This window comes from Hypanus sabinus, chromosome 16, assembly GCF_030144855.1.
Source record: "Hypanus sabinus isolate sHypSab1 chromosome 16, sHypSab1.hap1, whole genome shotgun sequence".
Lineage (NCBI taxonomy): Eukaryota > Metazoa > Chordata > Chondrichthyes > Myliobatiformes > Dasyatidae > Hypanus > Hypanus sabinus.
The window spans coordinates 19,055,817-19,077,913 of record NC_082721.1 but is presented as its reverse complement, the minus strand read 5'-3'; the positions used below and the strand labels follow the sequence as shown (position 1 = coordinate 19,077,913).

Here is a 22,097-nt window from a genome sequence, read left to right as displayed (position 1 = left end):
AGAATGAGTTTGTTGATTCTGTTGGTGTCTGCTACCCTCAGCCTGCTGCCCCAGCACTCAACAGCAAACATGATAGGCCTCAATGAACACCTTCAGTAAAAGGGTTACTTGATTTTCACTTGATTTTCCTCTGAAGATTAACTGATCTGGAATTGTCCAGACTGTCAAAGGGTTCTTCACCAGGCACATATGATGGAGCTGAAAACTGTATTGCTGCAGCCAAGTCAAATTAATTCTGAGGCCATTTCAAAAACTGGACCATGTTCAACGTTGTAACCAACCTCTCCCCTGTGCTTGACCGGCATTTCTGACCTAAATTTTGACCGGCCTGCCTCAAAGCAAGTAGATCAGCTTTGCATTGTGAGCATTTCTTTGAGCAGAGTAACTTGGAGGGCCATTTTCCTCTTCAGAGGAGGATACGGGTTGGCAGAAAGAACAAACCTCAGTCCACTGACAGTTTTCTTTTCAGTCCTGCTGAGTGTCCACACACCCTTCTAACCCAGGCTAGCTCCCGGGGCTCCAGTACAGTCTTTAAAACCCTGGTGCATGCTAGATTTACTAACGTGGTAACGGATAAGAGAGATGAGAGACAGGTCTGACAACATCATTCATAAGCTGAGCATTTGTTATACAGTTCTTTTAGTAACTCAAATGCACCTCCTACTCTGTCCCCAAGTTATAATAGTGCCAGTTAGTGAGGGAGATTGAAATTCTGGCTGAGTGGTGCTACAGCAACCTCTCACTCAATGTCAGCAGGACCAAGGAGCCAATTATTGACTTCAGGAGGAGGAAAGCACAGGTCCATGAGCCAGTCCTCATTGGAGGATCAGAGCTGGAGAGGGTCAGCTACGTTAAATTCCTCAGTGGTGTCTTTGCAAAAGATCTGTGCTGGGTCCAGCATTTAAATGCCATTACAAAGAAAGCACAACAGCGCCTCTACTTCATTAGAAGTTTTCAAAGATCCGGCCTGACATCTAAAACTTTGGCAAACTTTTATAGATCTGTGTTGGAGAGTACATTGACAGGTTGGTTGCATCACCGTCTGGTATGGAAACACTAATGCTGATGAACGGAAAATCCTACAATAAGTAGTGGATACAGCCCAGTCCAGCACGGGTAAAGCCCTCCCCACTATACAGCCCACCTGCATGGAGCACTGTTGCTGGAAAGCAGCATCCATCATCAAGGACCCCCACCATCCAAGCCATGCTCTCTTCTTGCTGCTGGAAGGTACAGGAGTATCAGGACCCACACCACCAGGAATAGATATTGCCCCTCAACCATCATACTCTCAAAACAAAGGGGATAACTTCATTCAACTACACTTACCCATCACTGGACTGTTCCCACAACCTAAGGACTCTCTTTCAAGGGCACTTCATCTCATGTTCTTAATATTTATTGCTTTTTTTTCTTTTGTATTTGTACCGTCTGTTGTCTTTTGCACACTCGTTGTATGTCTGTCCTGTTGGGTGCAGTCTTTCACTTATTCTGCTGTGTTTCTTTGTATTTATTGTGATTGCTCACAAGAAAATAAATCTCAGGGTTATATATAGTGACATATATATACTTTGATAATAAATCTGCTTTGAACTTTGGTGCCAATTTTCATAGAAGGTTTGCAGCTGAGAACATCTATTTATCCAAAAAGGCAGCTAAGAAGTAAATCTTTAGGTAAAGCATTCAACTTGTGCAGTTGTTATAAAATGAAGAGATGATTTTATAAATTCAGTTTAAATTATCACTGAACGAGTCAGGCTAGATGTGTTTCCAGTGACGACATGTTGCAGAATGAAGCACAAGCATAAGATTGAATGTTAGAAAGCCAGGTCAGCAGGTTGGATCAATTATTTTTACACAAAGGGGTAAAGTAAGATGCAATGCCAGAAACGATGATTGAGGCCGTGATAAAAACAGTGTTTTAGGATTGGGAGGAGAGGTAATGACTTAACATTACAGAACCTCATAGTACAGGAGCATCGTGGTTCTCTTACTGGACTTGTAGCCATAGGTTCTGTTTTAAGGATCCAGAAATGCTTCAGGTGGGCCCTCATATCACAGGGTTCCGCCCACATGAACTGTTTGCAACCTGAACCATTCACAAGTGGGAAATGTAGCCGGGAACCAAGTTCTCACATAGCAGAAGACGCTTGAAAGCCCACAGCAGCGGGTAAATTCAATCTCACCTGTCTCTCAAATTCTCCTTGGTAGATAAGTCAGGTGCTTGTAAGTTGGGGAGGAATTGCAGATCAGATCCCACCATGGAATCGGGGGTGTGGATTTAAACGGCATTAATTAGGTCAGGAGTTATTTTATAAAAAAGCTAATCTCAATGAAGATGAACATGAACCTACTGGATTGTCATAGAATTTTATCTGGTATGCTAAAGCCTATCACCTACTATAATACAATAAGAGGCCATTTGACCCATCAGGTACTTGCCAGTTCCCAACAGAGCCATCATTTCAGTCCCATTCCCACCTCCTTATTTCTCTGTCACCCTGCAACTTATTCTCTCTCCATTAATTCCCCTTTAATTCTCTCAGCCTTCATTCAGGAGTCATCTACAGTTGTCAATTAACCTGCCAGTGCGTAGTTGAGATGTGGGAGGAAAGTGGAGCAACCGTGGCAACAATTGTAGGGAGAATGTGCAAACGCCGGAGACAGCACCTGAGGTCAGAGCGAATCTGGGTCCCTGGGGTTGTGAGACAGCTGCACTAGTCCTCCCACCAAACCCCACCATCCTCCCATTGGTGAAAATTTATTTAGTCTGGTCTTTATGTCTATCCAAAGCCATCTCTGTGGTTGACTCTTAATTTCTTCTTCCATTAGCATTTAGGGATATACCATAAATGCTGGCAAAGCCAGTGATGTCCACATACCGTAGATAAATAAAACAAACAAAGAAACAAACCATTGGCCCAAACTGACCACACTAGAGTCTGTGGCTTTCCTCATCAGCATAACCATAGAATCCCCCTTTCCTGCTGTGGATGCACAGCCTCCCCGTGAGAAAAGTCCATCTCCCACCCGCATCCTCACCACATTCTACAGAGGATGTATCGAGAGCATCCTGAGCAGCTGCATCACTGCCTGGTTCGGGAATTGCACCGTCTCAGATCGCAAGATCCTACAGCGGATAGCAAGGTCAGCTGAGAAGATCTTCGGGGTCTCTCTTCCCGCCAATACAGACATTTATACCATACGCTGCACCCGCAAAGCTAACAGCATTGTGAAGGACCCCACACACCCCTCATACAAACTCTTCTCCCTCCTGCCGTCTGGGAAAAGGTACCGAAGCATTCCGGCTCTCACGACCAGATTGGGCAACAGTTTCTTCCCCCAAGCCATCAAACTCCTCAATACTCAGAGTCCAGACTGACATCTACATCATTTATTATTATATTGTAATTTGTCCTCTACTGTGCCTATTGTCTTGTTTATTAATTATTGTACTGCCCTGCACTGTTTTGTGCACTTTATGTAGTCCTGTGCAGGTCTGCTGTCTAGTGCGGTTTTAATGTTGTTTTACATAGTCTAGTGTAGCCTTGTGCTGTCTCACATAGTCTAGTGTAGTTTTGTGTTTCATGTAGCACCAGGGTCCTGGAGGAAAGTTGTTTTGTTTTTACTGTGTACTGTACCAGCAGTTTATGGTCGAAATGACGATTGACTTGACTTGACTTGACTTGACTTGAAAGTGGAGTGTGAAATGTGGTGAATCAGTGGAATTCATGGGCACTGCTGGCTGTGGAGGCCAAGTCGTTGGGTATATTTAAGCCAGAGGTTGATAGATTCTTGATTAGACAGGGCACAATGTGATTCAGGGAGAAGGTAGGAAACTGGGGCTGAGAAGGAAATGGATCAGCCATGATAAAATGGCAGAGCAGATTCAATTGGCCAAATGGCCTACTTCTGCTCCAGAGTCTTATCATCTTATAGAATGTGCTATCGTATTACTACACTCATTCCCCGTGATGGGGAGTCCAACATTCTCATCATTCTTTGGCTAAGCATATTTCTTTAGAATTCCCTGTCTGATTTCTTGGGAAATCCATCTAGTCCATGCCAACTGCCTACTCCCAATGACCTACTCCATATCTCTACCATTCATGTACTATCCAAACTTCGCTTAGACAGTTTGATGACCTTTAGGTATACCCTTCCTTATTAACGGAAATATACTCTTTCTATTCATTCTATTAATAACCTTCCGTGATTTAAGGACTTCTTGTAGATCATCTATCAGCCTACAGGTCCTACTCATGACATCCCTTCCTGTTATATGCACCCTGCAATTCTGATATTGTCCTTATAAATCTGTACCGCAACTTCTCTAGTGACCCTTTATGCTTTTTTTTAAATAACAAATCCAGAACTTTGGAGCAGCATGGTAATAGTGGTTAGTGTAACACTATTATGGCACCAGCAGCCTTGGTTCAATTGCTGTCACTGTCTGTAAGGAGTTAGTACTTTCTTCCCATGACGAGAATTATTCCAGGAATGAAAGGGTTACCGTATGAGGAACGTCTGGCACCTCTTGGGCTGTATTCCCTGGAGTTCAGGAGAATGAAAGGGGATCTCATAGAAAAAGTCCAAATGTTAAAAGACCTGAACAGTTTAGATATGGCAAAATTATTTCCCATGGTAGGGGAGTCTAGGACAAGAGGGCATGACCTCAAAATTGAAGGATGTTCTTTTAGAACTGAGATGCAGAGAAATTACTTTAGTCAGAGGGTGGTAAATCTGTGGAATTTGTTGCCACAAGCAGCTGTGGAGGCCAACTCATTGGACGTATTTAAGGCAGAAATAAATAGGTTTTTGATTAGCCAGGCATCAAAGGGTATGGGGTGAAAGCAGGGGAGTGGGGATGACTAGATGAAGTAGATGAGCCTATGATTGAATGGCAAAGCAGAGTCGATGGGCCGAATGGCCTACTTCTGCGCCTATATCTTATGGCTTTATGGTCTTAGACCGTGTGGGTTTCCTCAGGATGCTCCAGTTTCCTCCCAAATTCCAATGGCGTACTGATCAGTTGGTTAATTGGGTGACATGGCTCTTGGGCCTGGAGGGCCTGTTACAGTATTGTATCTCTGAGTACAACTGTCTGCAATATTCTAAGTATGGTCTGCCCAAGGTTTGTTACAGACTTAGCATTATTTCCTTCTCTCTCAGCTCTGTCCCTCTTGGAATAAAACCTACTGCTCATTTGGCATTTTATGGCCTTTTTAGGCTGTGTTGCAACTTTCAGAGACTGGTGTAATTGTATTGTGAGACTACACCACTGAGACTCACAACTTCCAACAAAAACTTTCCAGCTGCCATTTATCTATGTTGAACTGTTTCCCATTCTGTACTTCTATAAATATCCTGTAGTTCTATTGTACTTCTTTGTTCTTCTGTTAATACCTGCGAGAAAATGAATCTCAACGGAGCAGATGATGACATATACGAACTTTGAAGTTTAGTTTGTTGTCATTTTCCATAGTACTGACTATCCCTTCAGTTTGATATCATCCACAAATTTAGGCATGTGAGTTTTTGATTCCAGAGTCCAAGTTGTTAATGAACAGTTGAACGACAATGATCCTTGTACACACACCTTCTTTCACAGTGAACAGCTGCAGTATTTTTTACCGTCACCATCAGATTTCCATCTTATATCCATTCTTCTACGTATCCCTGACTGAACATAATAGGAATAAAGGTACACACAGAGTGATATATGGATGTGAAGAATCAGCATCTGCATGGATAAATTGAGCAGGACAGCTCCTTTCCTGTATTCCTTGCAATTGCACAACAGCTGTCTTTCACAAACAACCCCATTTTCAATGGTCCATTTTAAGCAGTAAGTTCATTGCCTTTGATATCTTTGGGGGAAATGGCTATATAGAAGCCACCTTGTATCTCCAAAATACAGAAGATGAATTTCTAGACCCAGTTTATACAGAGTCAACACCAGGGGGAAATAGCGTCTGATGGATTGTTTCTGACAAGCCTCCAATATTGTCCTCTGACACATTCGGTTCTGACAAGCTTCAGTCCCATTTTCCAAAAGTTCTGATTGGTTCTGACAATTTCCATTCCCATCTTTCAAATGATTTAATCACTTGTTACTGATAAATCCAGCTACAGTGTAAAAGGCAGAATTTCCTTGCGAACTGGTGGCAGACCATCGATAGAAACACCATTTGCCGTTCTAAGCTGCTGACAACCAGTGTAGCTATTGTTGTCCTGCTTGTCCACTCAAGGGATCAGAATCAGGTTAATTATCAGTCTTATGATGTGAAATTGGTTGCTTTGTGGCAGCAGTATGGTGTAAAGACATAATATTATTATAAATTACAAAATAAATAAATAGCACAAAAACAGGAAATCATGAGGTAGTGTTCACGGGTTTGTGGGCCATTCAGAAATCTGATGACTGAGAGAAAGAAACTGTTCCTAAATTGTTGGCTGTGGGTCTTCAGGCTCAAGTACCTCCTCCCTGATGGTAGTAACAAGAAGGCATGTCCCAGTTGGTGAGAGTCTGTAATAATAGATGCCACCTCATGAAGACATCCTTGAGGGTGGGGAGGTTTATACTGGTGATGGAGCTGGCTGAGTCTACAGTCCTTTACAGCCTCTTGCAATCCTGTGCGTTGGAGGCTCCATACCAGCTGGAATGTATAAGAATGCCCTGGATGCTCGCAGATATTCAAATAATCCGCAGAAATGTTAGGAATATTGGAATTGGGTTATTATTATCACATGTACTGAGATACATTGAAAAGTTGTCTTGCACACTATTCAGGCAGATCAATATATTACACGGTGCCTTGTAGTAGCTTACAGTAAGATAGTAACAGAATGCAGAATAAAGTATAAAAAGTACAGAAAAAATGCAGTGCAGGTAGACAATAAGGTGTAAGAATAGAAAGAGCTGAGGTGTAATGTGGCACTTGCTTTCAGGCTGCTGTATCTTCTGCCTGATGGGAGGGTGAGAATTCAATTCAATTCCATTCCAATTCAACTGTGGATGAATACCCATGAACATAGACAAACGAGACAGCTTTGCTCCAGAGCCACGGTACCGACAATCACACAGCACAAAGCACACATAGCCCACGTACAAGGTAGCAGGCACCTAAAGATCACAGTTAGATACAGCCGTGCAAAAAAAAAATAGTCCAGACCCGAGCCATGAACGCTGCTGAAATCTGCAGTTGAGCAGAATGCAGCTTGTCTTCTGCTGAGCGAACACTGGGGGGCAGCACCCACTCCAGCCTGGACTCCACTCCGCCCCTGGTGGAGTGCACCAGTTCTGGCGCCTTTCAGCTGGTGACTCACTGGATGGGATGGGGTCCTCAATTATGCTGAAATATGAGGCAGCAAGAAGTAGAGGCAAAGTCCGTGGAGAAGAGGCTGGTTTCCTTGATGTGCTGAACTGTGTCCCACAATTCTCTGCAGTTTCTTGCAACTTAAATGTTAAAGGTACATAAACCCCACAATTGTTACCCCACAGTTAGGAGAACAAGGAAGGATTAGTCAACAGCGCTTAATTCAATGAACAGTGGAGATAATCACTTATCCTCTTGTTCCTCTAGATTAAACTAAAAGAAATCTTTGAGACTCCCACAGAGATCATCCTGATTCTGGAGCTAGTGACTGGTGGGGAGCTTTTTGACAGGTGCGTATCAACCCCAGAGTTCCTTCCTCAAACTGTCTGTTTGATATGCAGCCAGAAACTGACTTGTTTTCTTGCAAACCTAAAGAAAATTGGCTGTGGATTTATAAGTAAAAGGCAGCAGAAGTCTAAAATAACACAGAGCTCAGTTATCAGAAAATACAATGAGCCTTGTCTTTTTCCTGTCCAACAAAAAGAATTGCCGGTTTGTCTTTCGGACTTCTTTGCTTCGTTTTTAATTGAGATAAATGCTAAAAGTTTGATTGATCAGCAAAAAGAATTTTGTTGACGGTGCTGTAAAAGGTAAGGCCTACGCAGGAGCAGTTGTGGAGCGAAGCCAAGCCAAGCCCAGTTCCTTGCTGCCTCTGAAATATGTAAATATGCCAAGCCACAAGCTGCAGAGAAATAAATTGCAGATATGTGTCAACTAGTTCAGCAACTTGAAGAAATTAACGGAGATTGAGAGACATTATGGAAAACGGGGAATGTGGGTTTAGTTCTGGAAAGTGACAGTAAGATAAAAGATTACCCATATTGAATGGCAGAGAAAAAAACAAGAGGGGACAGGTGACCTCCTTCTATTTCTTTCTGTTCTTATTTAGAAGGTCCAAAAAAATTCCAAACTGCAATAGTGGATATCCTTGTGGTGTACAAGCAACTATAAGATGCACAAATCTATTCCCAAGAATAATGTGCTCCTGAATTAGAAATGTGCTATTATTCCATCTTTTGTTGCTGGCCTTTGTGCTGAACTCCCTGTGCAAATATGGCAGCAGTTCAAGATGGCGGCTAACCGAACACTTCTTAATGTAAGTAGTGAAGAGCATAAGCACCAGTTTAGGTAGAAAAGCTTACTTCTTAGAGTCATAGAGTGCTACAGCACAGAAACAGACCCTTCAGCCCATCACATCCTTTAGTTAGTCCATTTGCATGAGGTCCATATTATTTTTCTTAATTTTTTGAAGATGTGGTGTTTTCAGGCTGGACTAACATTTAAACGCTAATTCCTAATTGTCCTTAAGAAGGTGATGGTGAGCTGTCTTCTTGAACCATCACCAGATCCTTATATGCCTACACCTCCTCCCTCACTGCCATTCAGGGCCCCAAACAGTCCTTCCAGGTGAGGCGACACTTCACCTGAGAGTCTTTTGAGGTCATCCACCTTATCCGGTGCTCCCGGTGTGGCCTTGTGCATTTCAGTGAGACCCAATATAGATTAGGAGACCATATGCTCTATCTGCCTGAAAAAGAGGGATCTCCTGGTGGCCACTCATTTTAAATCTGTTTCCCATTCCCATTGCGGCATGTCAGTCCATGACCTCCTCTACTGCGGTGATGAGGCCTCACAGATTGGAGAGGCGACACCTTATATTCCGTCTCAACACATGAACGTCAATTTCTTGAGCTTCCAGTAATTACTCCTCCCCCTTCACCATTCCCCATTCCTATTTCCGTTTCTCACCTTCTCCCTCCCTAACCATCACCTCCCTCTGGTGCTCCTCCCCCTTCCCTTTCTTCTATGACCTTCAGCCCTCTCCTATTCAATTTCCCCCTTCCTCCAGCCCTTTGTCTCTTTCACCAATCGACCTCCCAGCTCTTTACTTCACCCCTCACCCTCTTCCAGTTCTAGCTATCACCTACCGCCTTGTACTTCTTCCTTCCCTCCCACACCTTCTTACTCCGACTCCTCATCATTTTTTTTCTCCAGTTCTGATAAAGGATCGCGGCCCAAAACATCAACTGTTCAAACTCCATACAAGTTTCCTGGACTGCTGAGCTCCTCCGGCATTTTGAGTGTGTTCCTTAATTCGCCTTGCCTATTTAATCCTATAAATCAGTTTGAGTGAGTGGAGGAAAATTTGTGAAGGTGTCAGAAGTTGGTTTTCAGAGAGGGGTGGGTGTGTGGAACAAGCTTCCAGCTATCATGGCAGAGGCTGATTCAATAGGGATATTTAGGAGACTTTTAGATAGGCACGTGGATGGAGGAACACTGGAGGGTTATGGGCTGTCTAGGAGGGAAGTGTTAGATTGATCGTGAAGTAGACTTATTGAGATTGGTACAACATACTTCACTGAAGGGCCCTTCCTGTGCTGCACTGTTTGACTTTGTAAAGAAACAAAGCAACGTGGCCTCTCTGGAATTCAGAAGAATGAGAAGTCTTTGGAGGATACAAAATTCTCACAGAGCTTGAGAGACCGTAAGACATGCAGTAGGAGCACAATTAGGCCATTCAGCCCATCAAGTTTTCTCTACCATCCTATCATGGCTGATCTATTACCCCTCACAACTCCATTCTCCTAAACCTCTGCTTTAAATGTACCCTATTACTTAGCTTCTACAGCCGTTTGTGGCAGTTAACTTCACAGATAACCTCCCTCTGGCCAAAGAACTTCTTCCTAGGAGAGAGAATATATAAGAAGTCATTTACATATTATTGAGGTACAGCGCAGAATTAGCCCTTCTGGCCCATTGAGCCAAGCGGCCCAACAACCCCCGAATTAACCCTAACCTAATCATGGAATAATTTATAATAACCAAGTAACCTAGCAACTGGTGTGTCTTTGGACTGTGCGAGGAAACCCACACAATCACGGGTAGAACATACAAATACTTTACAGTCGGCGGCAGGAATTGAACCCGCGTCACTGGTGGTGTAAATGTTGTGCTAACCACTATGCTACCATGTTGTCTCAGTGACGATCACCCGGCTGTCATGTTCAGACCCAGTGGTCGTCATCCCACAGCAAGAGGTTGGCAATTTGTGATTGAGTTGAGAAGAACTTCCTTTGCCAAAAAGCTGGAGCATCTTTGCCATTCTCTGCTAAAAGGACAAGAAAAGATAGCCACAGTGTATTCAAGAGGTATTTAAATGCTACAAGCTATGGGGTCAGTGCAGGAAAATGGCACGGAGTTCAAAGCTCGGCCAGGATCAGGCTGAACATTGGAGCAGATGTGAGGCTGGATGGTCTACTCAGCAGTAAGTCAGGAAGCTGAGAGGTGAACATGCCAGAGGCTGTTCACCTTTGACACCTGCTGCGGATATGGGTATGGCCCAGCGCGAGACTTACACCATCTCCCCCGGATTTTCAAGGGCTCTACCAAGTGTAGAGCAGTGTGCAGCACTAAGTGATAACTTTGCATGTTAAATCTGTCTTCCATGTTTAAAAATAAAGAATAGTGCCCTGGTTGCCTTTCTTAGGTGTCTCCTGAAGCCAACATAGAGTAAACATTTTGGGTGATTGACCTGACATCAGGAAAGGCAGGTACCATCAGACCTAATTAGTTTCTGCCTTCAAACACTACCTTTGGAAGATATCCATCTTCCTGTAGCAGTATGGTCTAATAGCATCGTTAAAGTGTTAAAATGAACCCGTACAAGAGAATCTCAAGGCCTAAATCTTTGCAGGGTTGTTAACTACTGTGTTCAGTGATCTCTCAGCACAGGGAGCCACAGTAGCACAGCATTTAGCGTAACGTTATTACAGCTCAGGGCAGTCCAGAGTTCAGAGTTCAATTGCCGCACCATTTGTAAGGAGTTTGTATGTTCTCTCCGTATCCATGTGGTGCTCCAGTTTCTTGTCCACAGTCCAAAGACACACTGGTTATTAGGTTAATTGGTCATTGTAAATTGTCCTGTCATTCAGCTAGTGTTGAATAGGTTGCTGGACAGTGAGGATCATTGGGCTGGAAGAGCCTGTTACACGCTGTATCTCTAAATTTAAAAAAAAATCACCTTTCTACTGAAGCTTGTGCTAATACATAAATAAGATAAAACTTCATTTATCCTGAAGGAAATTATTGTTGCAAGGTTGTTCAGTCAGTAATGTGTACTTTAAAATACAAAATGTAAGCATTGAAGTATGAAAAAATAGAAAACGTGCATTAAAAAGCAACAGTGCAAAATAGAGATGTGCGATGAAACCATATACTTAAGGAGGAGTTGTGGAGTCTTATAGCCACAGGGAGAAAGGATCTCCTGTGGCGATCAGTGGTGCACCTCAGTGGAATCAGTCTGTTGCTAAAGATGCTCCTCTGTTTGTCCAGTGTGTCATGGGGGGGTGAGAGGGATTGTCCATAATGCTCCGTAGCTTCTGCAGCATTTTCCCCTCCGACACAACCACCAGCAAATGTAGTGCAAAAACCTGTAAAGTGTCTGAGGGAAACAAAGAAAGAACACACTTAAGTTCTATTATGTGATTTTCACAATGACAGTGAGTTAATGGTTGAGACGTTGACGCTTGTCAATTACGTTGGCCATTTCCAATGTCAGGTAGTCACCGATTTAAACTTAATACATCCAAATGCAAAGGAAAATCCTCTTCTTATTGGGCCTGGAAAATGGGCTATGTTCTCATTGTGGAGTTTGTATTGGTTATGAGACCAATAGTGCAAACTCAATGTGGCCCTGGGTCCAGGGAACAATTAAAATGGAGTTCCATATATTCCTCTTACAGTGCTCAGAGGAAAATGTCACATTCTCAATCCGAGGTTTCCTTGAATTATTAGCTATTTCATTCATAACCAAAATGTTAAGACTGTGCTAAGTGGACATTAGGACATAGAACTGTACAGGCCCTTTTTAACCAGTTCCAAGCTCAACTTAACACTTCCCTCCCACATACAGTAGCTCTTCAATTTTCCTTCATCCATGTGCCTCTCTAAGAGTTACTTAAATGTCACTAACACTTCTACTACCACCCTTGGCATGCGTTCCATGCACCCACCTCTCTCTGTGTTAAAAAAAACTTAGCTTTGACGGCCCACCTATGCTTTACTCCAATCACCTTAAAATTATGCCCTCTTGTATTAGCCATTTCTATCTTGGGGGGGGGGGGGAGAAAAGCACTCTATCTGTGCCTCTTATCATCTTGTACACCTCTAAAAAAAATCATCCCTCATCATTTCTTCGCTCGAAAGAGAAAAGCCTTAGCTTGCTTAACCTTTCCTGTTTTTTTTTTGTATCCACAGGATTGTGGAAAAAGGATATTACAGTGAGCGGGATGCAGCCCATGCTGTAAAGCAGATTCTGGAAGCTGTTGAGGTGAGTCACCTTAGACATTTCTCACTTCCAGTCGCACTCTTCCTCTCAGCTCTTCCTCACCAGCACACCTCCGCCCCACAAGCAATCATTTCTCTCTGCGCATCACACAATTTAACTTGTTGCATTTTGTCCTGGGAAGTAACAACCAGCCACATTGTTCTGAGTCAGAATGGGTCCATTCATTTGAAGTTGGATTGCCTGGGTTCATATTTAGCTGGTGAGAAACTACAGTTCCAAACAAACAGTTTTCAGTACCATCTCACTCCTGATGATGATCGAGCTCTTGCATATTTATTTTATCTTGAGTAAATCAGGTTTTATTTTTAAGCAATAGTAAGAGAACAAAGTTAACGAAAGATTTACCAAAAGAAAACAAGCATTGTAAAGCATACCACATCACAGTGAGAAAAGGGCATGAGGGGGTGAATGGCCTCTTTGTGCAACTGCTTAAGACAAAGATGGGGTGTTTTTCGTTTCTCTGAGGGTTGTACATCTTTGGAAATCATTCACAAAGGATGGTGGGAGTGGAGGTGTGGATTTTATTTATTAATTTATTGGGGTACACTGCGGAATAGCCCCTTCTGGCCCTTACAGCCACACCACCCAGCAATCCCACAATTTAATCCAAACCTAATCGGGGACAATTTACAATGACCTATTAGCCTATATGTGTTCGATATTGAGGGACAATGCAGATCACGCTCCAGGCAGCCTGCAAGCAGGATATTCAACTGAACTTTATTGACAACACTGCTTGTACAATATGTGAACTCCTCGCATGTGGGAGTGGCTAACTGAGTGGAGTATTAATAACACTATTAACTACCACAGCATCACCTACCAACTGGAAGCACACACAAAATGCTAGAGGGACTCAGCAGGCCAGGCAGCATCTATGGAGAAGAGTACAGTCGACGTTTCAGGCCGAGCCCCTTCGGTGGGACTGGTATCAACTGGTAGCTCTTTGGGCTGTGAGGGAAAACTGGAACACCTGGAGGAAACCCACACGGTCACAGGGACAACGCAGCACGGCAGCATAGTGGTTAGCACAACAGTTTGCAATACGGTCGACACAGGTTCAATTCCCGCCGCCGGCGGGAAGGAGCTTGTACGTTCTCCCCATGATCGCGTGGGTTTCCTCCTGGTGCTCCAGCTTCCTCCCACAGTCCAAAGATGTTGTGGTTAGTAGGTTAATTGGTCATTTTAAATCGTCTTGCAATCATGTCAGGATTAAATCGAAGGATTACTGAGCGGCGTGGCCAAAAGGACCTATTCTGCGGTGTATCACAATAAACAAATAAATAAATATTTTTTAAGGCAGAGGCAGCTATTCTTGTAATGCAAGGGTGAAAGGTTACTTGGGTAAATGGGAATGCGCAGTTCAGCTTTCAGTCAGATTGCCCTGTTTTATGAAATGGTGGAACAGGCTCGAGAAGCTAAGTGATCTACTCCGTCCCCTAATTCATAAGTCTTCATGTAACATTCAGTGATGTCCATGAGGAATTCAGTTCCAATGTTAACATTGCAGCCTTGTTCCCTGAATCAGTGTGTGGTTGTACAACTGGGAATTGGGTTGTTTAGTGCTGACAGAAGAGAAACCTCTTATCCTGTTCAAATTATTTTGAGGGGAGCCGCGGGACCCAATTATCTCATCCCCATATGAACTGTCCTAGAAACTGGGCTCGGAGTAGAGAAGCTCAGAACTTGGAGGCCATTAACCCCCTCAAGCAACACAAGGTAGGCGGGTCAGGCAGCATCTGTGGAGGGAAGTGGTCAGTCGACAATTCAGGTTGATACCCTTCATTTTCCGTATGACTCCCGAGACGCTGCCTGACCTGCTGAGTTCCTCCAGTACCATTTTGTGTGGCTCCAGACTCCAACATCCTGCAGTCTCTAGTGTTTCCATTAACCCCTTCAAACCTGTTTTCATATTCAGAGAGGTCATTGCTGAAATATGTCATTAATTTTCAGTCCGTTCACTCTGGACTCCTCAACCAGCAGAAATCGTTTCTGTGCAATCCAGCTGATTAATATATTGAAACTTTCGTCAATATTAAAGGATATTGGAGAAAGCTAAAACATAGTTAATACGCAGTCAGCAGTGATCTCCGTCCAGTAACAAAAATTCTTTCCTGCTCTCCTCTTCTATTCCTCACTCTGGTCCTTTACATCTTCCCACCTGCCTATCACTCCCCTAGATCCATTCTTCCTTCCCTTTCTCCTTTCCTATCAGATTCATTCCTCTCCTGTCCTTCACCTGTCCATCCCACCTGGCTTCACCTATCACAATGCAGCTCCTTCCTCTCACCACCACCCCCCCCCCCTTTTTTATTCTGTCATCTTTCCTCTCCTTCTCAGTCCTGAAGAAGGGTCTTGGCCCGAAACGTCGTCTGTTTGTTCATTTCCATAGATGCTGCCTGACATGCTGATTTCCTCCAGCGTTGTGTGTGTGGTGCTTTGGATTTCCAGCATTTCTCATGCTAGTGATCTCTTGAAGTGGCCATACACCCTCAAGGATTTGAAATGTCTAGATGAGAGGTCTTGACTTGAAATGTCAACTGTTCATTTCCCTCCACATATGCTGACCGACCTGCTGAGTTCATCCAACAGTGTGCTTCTCACTCTAGGTTCCAGCAGCTGCAGTCTATTGTGTCTCCAGCCTCTGAAATAACCTCTCCCGTACTGAAATCCTGTCTGGAGGTTCTCTCCACCTGTCACCCTTCAGTGTTGGCAGAAACCTGGGGTTGAAGTAAACACAGAAAATACTGGAAACACTTAGCAGGTCAGAACTTTTGATGAAGGACCTTCGGCCTGAAGCATTAATTCTGTTTCCACAAACTCTGCCTAACCTGCTGAGTTATTTTTCAGCATTCTCCCTTTTTTAGTTCGGATTTCCAGCATCTGCAGTTTATGTGATGTTTGCCTTGGGTCAGCACTGGGGACAGTAGATATTGAAAGGTTTTGATAGCATACTCCCTCTCCAGAGTTTCTTGTTCTTTATTATGTCCTTTGGCGATCAGCATTGTAAACCATTCAAGTACTCCCTGTACCCTGCAGTTCCATTGTATCTGGATGCAGAGTCAGTTAACTTTCCTAATGCTGTCTACTGGGTTGTGGAGCACAGAGCCAATCACTGCAGGAATCAAATGATGCTTACTACTCCAAGCTGTTTGGAAGGGAAACATTTTTTTCCCCAAAAGAATATGGATCACTTTGCCTTGACAGTTCATCATTTGAATTTTCTTAGAGACTGACTCCCATAGCAAAACCACATTATTTTTAACATGTTAAAATCTCAGAACGGCCTGTTGTAAGCTGCATTATAAGAGAAAGATGGTTTTAATATCGTACATAGTACAATAAATACCCTATATATATCAGGCCGATTGCTTTAAAGTTAAATAGTATGCCTGGATTAAGGCTTCATCCACCCACCATCTTATTTCTTTTATTTATCTGTAGTTATATAAACCAAATGTGACATTGCTGTATTTTTTTTTCAAATGTCTTGTCTGCTGGCTGAATTTTAATTGTGTATAATTTAGAATCCCCGCTATTCTCAAAATGTAACCTGCGATGGAGGAGCGTAACAAATGGCCAACCTGTGTCAAGCCGCTTTCTTTTTTTATTCTGTGTGACCAAGCCTAAACAAAAGCTTAATTGCCTCTTCGGAGAGTCACGGACTAACCCGGTGTGAATGTCAGTGACTCGCTGGTGAATTCACTGGGACGCATTGTCACAGACATGACCTGGGGTTGTAACACAATTACAGGTCTGTAGATTAGACTCTGGCTGAAAAGAACAAAAGGCTGTGGGTACTCAGAATTCAAAATTTTGAAGAAAGGCAGTACGTGCTGGACTCTCTGGGCAGGTCTGTGGAAAGAAAAAACATTTCAGGTCCATAAATTTACAACTAATTCGGATCTTGGTTAAAAATTACTAGTCGATCTGGGCTGTACCAGGGCACCGCTGTACTGTTCTCTCTTAACATCTGATATTTTGGATAGGTATATGGACAGGAAAGGAATGGAGGGTTATGGGCTGTGTGTAGGTCGGTGGGACTAGGTGAGAGTAAGTGTTCGACATGGACTAGAAGGGCCAAGATGGCCTGTTTCTGTGCTGTAATTGTTCTATGGTTATATATGTTATATAATCTCAGTTAACAACACCAGCAGTGGGATTGGAAAGCTTTCCACCAATCATCCCTTTTCAGTCTGGCAATATGTACCTAATTTTTCCTTCTTTCAAGGTATGTGGGTGTTGCTATTAAGATTGGCATTTATTGTCTGTCCCTGTTGAACAAGAGAAGATAGTGGTGAAATCCCTTTAACAACAAAGCTATTGTACTTATAGCTGCTGGAGCAAAGTTGATGGGCCAAATGGTCTCATTCAGCTCCTATGTCAAAAAAGAATAAAGAGGCAGAAGGTGAAGATACCTTCCAGGCTTTGTAAGAATTGAAACTATTTTTAATTTCATTTCCGAAATGCTATTAAATAAGCCAGATATCGCATTGAAAAGGCCAATTGTATTGAATAATGAGTCCATCGTCACTGTTCCTCTGACTGCTGCCTCATCCTCACCACATCCACTCTATAACAAGACAGGTTTAAATTGGTGTTACTTCAAGACTTTGAAGCAGGGTTTCACAGTGCATGATCCAGCCACGTAGTGATCTCATTGCAAAATAGGAACTCAATTAACTATACTTAGCTGTCCACCATGTTAAATATCAACAACAAAAAAAAATCCTTGAAGGTGTGAGCTTGCTTTTCATAAACCAGCTAAAACTGTAATTGCAGTGTGGATTTTGTGTGTGTGTGTGTGTGTCGGCAAGATAAGCAGTTGCTATGTGACAGGAACCTCTCTCCGGGAAGTTTTGACATTCAGCTTCAGGTTGGATGGCCACCAAGAGTCAAGGATTTGGGTTCAAGTGATAAGTGGAAGACAGGATTTCGGAACTGGGTGATCAGCAGAAACTGTGGCTTCGGAATTGGTGTGATGATCGGAAATTGGGTTTTTTGCGTCACAGCAACTGGTAAGAGGCATAGGTCAAGTGGATAGACAAAGGCTTTTTCCCAGGGAAGAAATGGCTAATACCAGGAGGCACAATTTTAAGGTGATTGGAGGGAAGTAGAGGGGGATGTCAAAGCAACACACACGAAATGCTGGAGGCACTCAGCAGACCAGCAGCATCTATGGAAAAGAGTACAGTCATCATATCTGGGCCAAGACCCGTCATCAGGACTGGGAAAAAAAAAGAAATGAAGAGTCATATAACCATATAGCAATTACAACACTGAAACAGGCCATTTCGGCCCTTCTAGTCCATGTCGAACACTTACTCTCACCTAGTCCCACCGACCTACACTCAGCCCATAACCCTCCATTCCTTTCCTGTCCATATACCTATCCAATTTTACTTTAAATGACAATACCGAACCTGCCTCTACTACTTCTACTGGAAGCTCACTCCACGCAGCTACCACTCTCTGAGTAAAGAAGTTCCCCCTCGTGTTACCCCTAAACTTTGCCCCCTAACTCTCAACTCATGTCCTCTTGATTGAATCTCCCCTACTCTCAATGGAAAAAGCCTATCCACGTCAACTCTATCTATCCCCCTCATAATTTTAGATACCCCTATCAAGTTCCCCCTCAACCTTGTATGCTCCAAAGAATAAAGACCTAACTTGTTCAACCTTTCTCTGTAACTTGGGTGTTGAAACCCAGGTAACGTTCTAGTAAATCTTCTCTGTACTCTGTCTATTTTGTTGACATCTTTCCTATAATTTGGTGACCAGAACAGTACACAATATTCCAAATTTGGCCTTACCAATGCCTTGTACAATTTTAACATTACATCCCAACTCCTATACTCAATGCTCTGATTTATAAAGGCCAGCATACCAAAAGCTTTTTTCACCACCCTATACACATGAGACTCCACCTTCAGGGAACTATGCACCATTATTCCTAGATCACTCTGTTCTACTGCATTCTTCAATGCCCTACCATTTACCATGTATGTCCAATTTTGATTATTCCTACCAAAATGTAGCACCTCATACTTATCAGCATTAAGTCAGGGGAAGAATTGCAAGGTAGTAGGTGATAGATGAAACCGGGAGAGGGAAAGTGGTGGAGTAAAGAGCAAGTGCAGAGGTGTGCCAGGTAAAGTGGCCACTGTGTGTATGAGTCTGCTGTAAATAACAGGTTAGGCCCCAATATTTACTGAGGTGAGAGTTCCAGTTAATTTGTTCATGAAGCAATGGTAATGAAGGTTAGGGTTTCTGAGTACTGTAGGTTTTAGATACAAGGCCTGCCTATACTTAAACATTGTAAGCAGATGTCCTGTCCAGGCTGCCCACCTGACTTGTTTTCAATCATGTGAGTAACTCTCCCAGAGACCAATGATGAGATTTTGAGTTTGCTTTTGAGAGAGCAAGTGGAGGTATATAGTGTTTTGTATATGGAAATAGGAAGTTGATCACAGAAAATCACAGGGAGATCTCGTGATGTGACTTGAGACTGTGTTGCTAGATGGTTAAAGGTCACAATCCTTGAGCAGTGCATTATCTCTCTACAGGAAACAGGTTTGCTCAATGGACCAAGGGGGAAAATGTCTTGCTGCTCTTCACCTCTAATGGTAGAGAATGCATGTGTAAAATGTAATATCTGCCACAGGTCTGCTTGACCTAACAAGTATTTTTGGCATTTTATGTTTATATTCAGAATTCTGGTACTCTGCTTTCAGGGAAAAATAGCTTTTACATACAGCAAACTTTGCCACCCATGAACAGCCAGGTTTCCTGAGGTAGAGGGAACTGGACAACTGGAGAGATATATTCAGCATTAAAATATGCAAATAAGGATTCCATCTTCTGGGCTGAATGGGCTTAAGATTTGGGTTCAGGTTTGAAATTTTTATACATTTTCACATTATGAATGACCCCAAACCATCCATTTTTGATGGTTAAAACTCACCCACACCCTACAGAAGATGTTATTTCTAGAAAACTCCCATTTAATTTTTGATACGTTGACCTGGAGATTTAGGTATATAGCACATTTGAAACTTAGACCAAGACATCCTGCGAAAGTCTTCATTGGTTACTTCTGGGCCGAGTAAATCTCAATGACATTGTAACAGACGGGGATCCCATTGATTTAGATTCTATATTTTTATCTTCAAAATAGCTTCACCCAATACAAACCACCATCCTATTTCTCCATTCCACCCAACTTATCTCTCTCCCAATACCCCAACAAACTTATCCCTCACCTCCAATTTTTCAATTGTCCTTTGACCCTCCAGTGACACCAAGATTCACAATGGTCCTGACTTCTTTCTCCCACATCCCACTGAACCTTTGTTCCAGATTACTGAATCATTACTTCCATAAATAACTCAGTTCAGCCATGCAGTGGAGACCCACTACTCCAAACATCATGCCATAAGACCATAAGACGATTAGACAAAAGAGTAGAATTAGGACATTCAGCCCATCAAATCTGCTCCACCATTAAACCTTTCAACCCCATTCTCTTTCCTTCTTATGACCGTTAATGCCCTTTCTAAACAAGAACCTCTCTGCTTTAAATGGATATACTAAATGACCTGGCCTCCACAGCTGTCTGAGGCCATCAATTTCACATATTTACTATGCTCTGGCTAAACAGATTCCTCCTTTTCTCTGTTCTAAATGGACATCCTTATATTCTGAGGTTGTGACCTCCATTCTAAGACTCCCCTACATAAGAAATATTCACTGCACATCCATTCCATCTTGGCATTTCAATATTTGATAGGTTTCAATGAGATCACCTCCCCCCCCCACCATTCTTCTGAATTCCAACAAGTACAGGCCCTGAATGTCTTGACCCAAACGCAGAGTAGTGGAGATGATTTAGCAGTGAGTGATACCTTTAATAATAAGCAGCAAAATAGCAAGCCACAAGGTACCACAAAACAAGGGAGAACAGATATTTAACACAACAAGGTAACTGGAGGCTGGTAGCATCTGGTTGATGTTGGCTGGGTTGTCTGTGTGAACAAGGATTGTGGATGAGAGCTGGGTTTAAATAGGCTGCAGGTGATGACGTGGACAAAAGTGGCAAATGATTCCTGTTTGCTGTGTAAGTCGGCCCTCATCCCACCACAGCTGGCACCCAATAGTCCAGGGAAATCCAGATAGATCCAGTGGAACTTGTTGATGAGCGATGGATCCAAGATGAAACTGGATGGCACCCAAGGTCTTTCCTCTGGGCCATACCCTTCCCAGTCGACCAGGTTTTACACACCTCGTCCACGATGATGTGAATCCATCAACTTGTGAACCACGTAAACTGGATACCTTCCACCATCCTCGGCTCCAGAGGTGCAGGCACAGGGGGGTTGGGTGGCCCATCAACAGCGGACTTGAGGCAGGACATGTGGAAGGTAGGTGTGACTCTGAGGAACAGTGCCAGATGGAGACAGTAAATTACAGGATTGATGTGATGGGTGATTTTAAGGGACTAATGAACCAGGATGAGAGAATCTTTTTCCATGTGAAAGATTTAGAGGCAGCAAAGCAACATTGAAACTTCTCCACTTGCTAATTGGCTCTTTCAGAGTGAACATTGGTCTGCAGGTGATAGGCAGAAGTCAAACTCATTGTAATGCGGAGACGGGAGCAAAAGGCTCACCAGAGGTGGGAGACAAATTGTGAGCCTCGGTCCAACAGAGTGTCCTGAGGGAAGTCGTGGAGGAGAACTGCATGTTGGAGAATGAGGTCTGTTGTCTCAAAAGTTGATGGAAGTCTGCGGAGTGCAATGAAGTGGGCTGCCTTGGAGAAACAGTTCACCACCGTCACGATCATTGCGAACCCATCAGAAGGTGGCAAACCCATGATGAAATCCACAGCGATGTGAGATTGTGACCATAGAAGGAACGGTCGGAGCCCAGAAGACCACTGGTTGGTGGAATTGGACTGGACACATTGAGGGCAGGCAGCAACAAACATCTGAGATCATGGCAGACCATCAGCACTGGCGACACAGAAAATCCAGGATCCACTGTGGATCTGGATGGCTGGAGAGCTGTGAGGAGTTGGCCCACTGGAACACCTCAGAGCATGGCCATCGGCAGTACATGCGGCTTTCAGGTGTGTCGTTCAGAGCAGGCCTGGGCTGTGGAGCCTGGCAGATATGGCTCTCAAGGTCCCGGATAATTGGGGCGAAGATCTGGGATGATAGTATGGTGGGCTAAGGGTCAATCTACACTTCAGCTGGGCCGAACTGTCATGACAGGACATCTGCCTTAGTGTCCTTGGATACTGGTTGTTAGGAGAAGGTGAAGTCGTATTGTTTGAGGGAGAGGGACCTGCAAGCCTGATGTGGATTGAGTTGG

General features: G+C 43.4%; 1 protein-coding gene across 1 annotated transcript in view; it reads left to right on the top strand.

The window, feature by feature from the left end:
• The window catches only part of LOC132406050 (calcium/calmodulin-dependent protein kinase type IV-like), a 139,443-nt gene that overhangs the window by 56,961 nt on the left and 60,385 nt on the right, over positions 1 to 22,097 (top strand). Inside the window, exons 4-5 of the mRNA XM_059991229.1 lie at positions 7,587 to 7,669; positions 12,636 to 12,708. Of these exons, the coding sequence (XP_059847212.1) occupies positions 7,587 to 7,669; positions 12,636 to 12,708 (156 nt within the window). The remainder of the gene's footprint in view (positions 1 to 7,586; positions 7,670 to 12,635; positions 12,709 to 22,097) is intronic.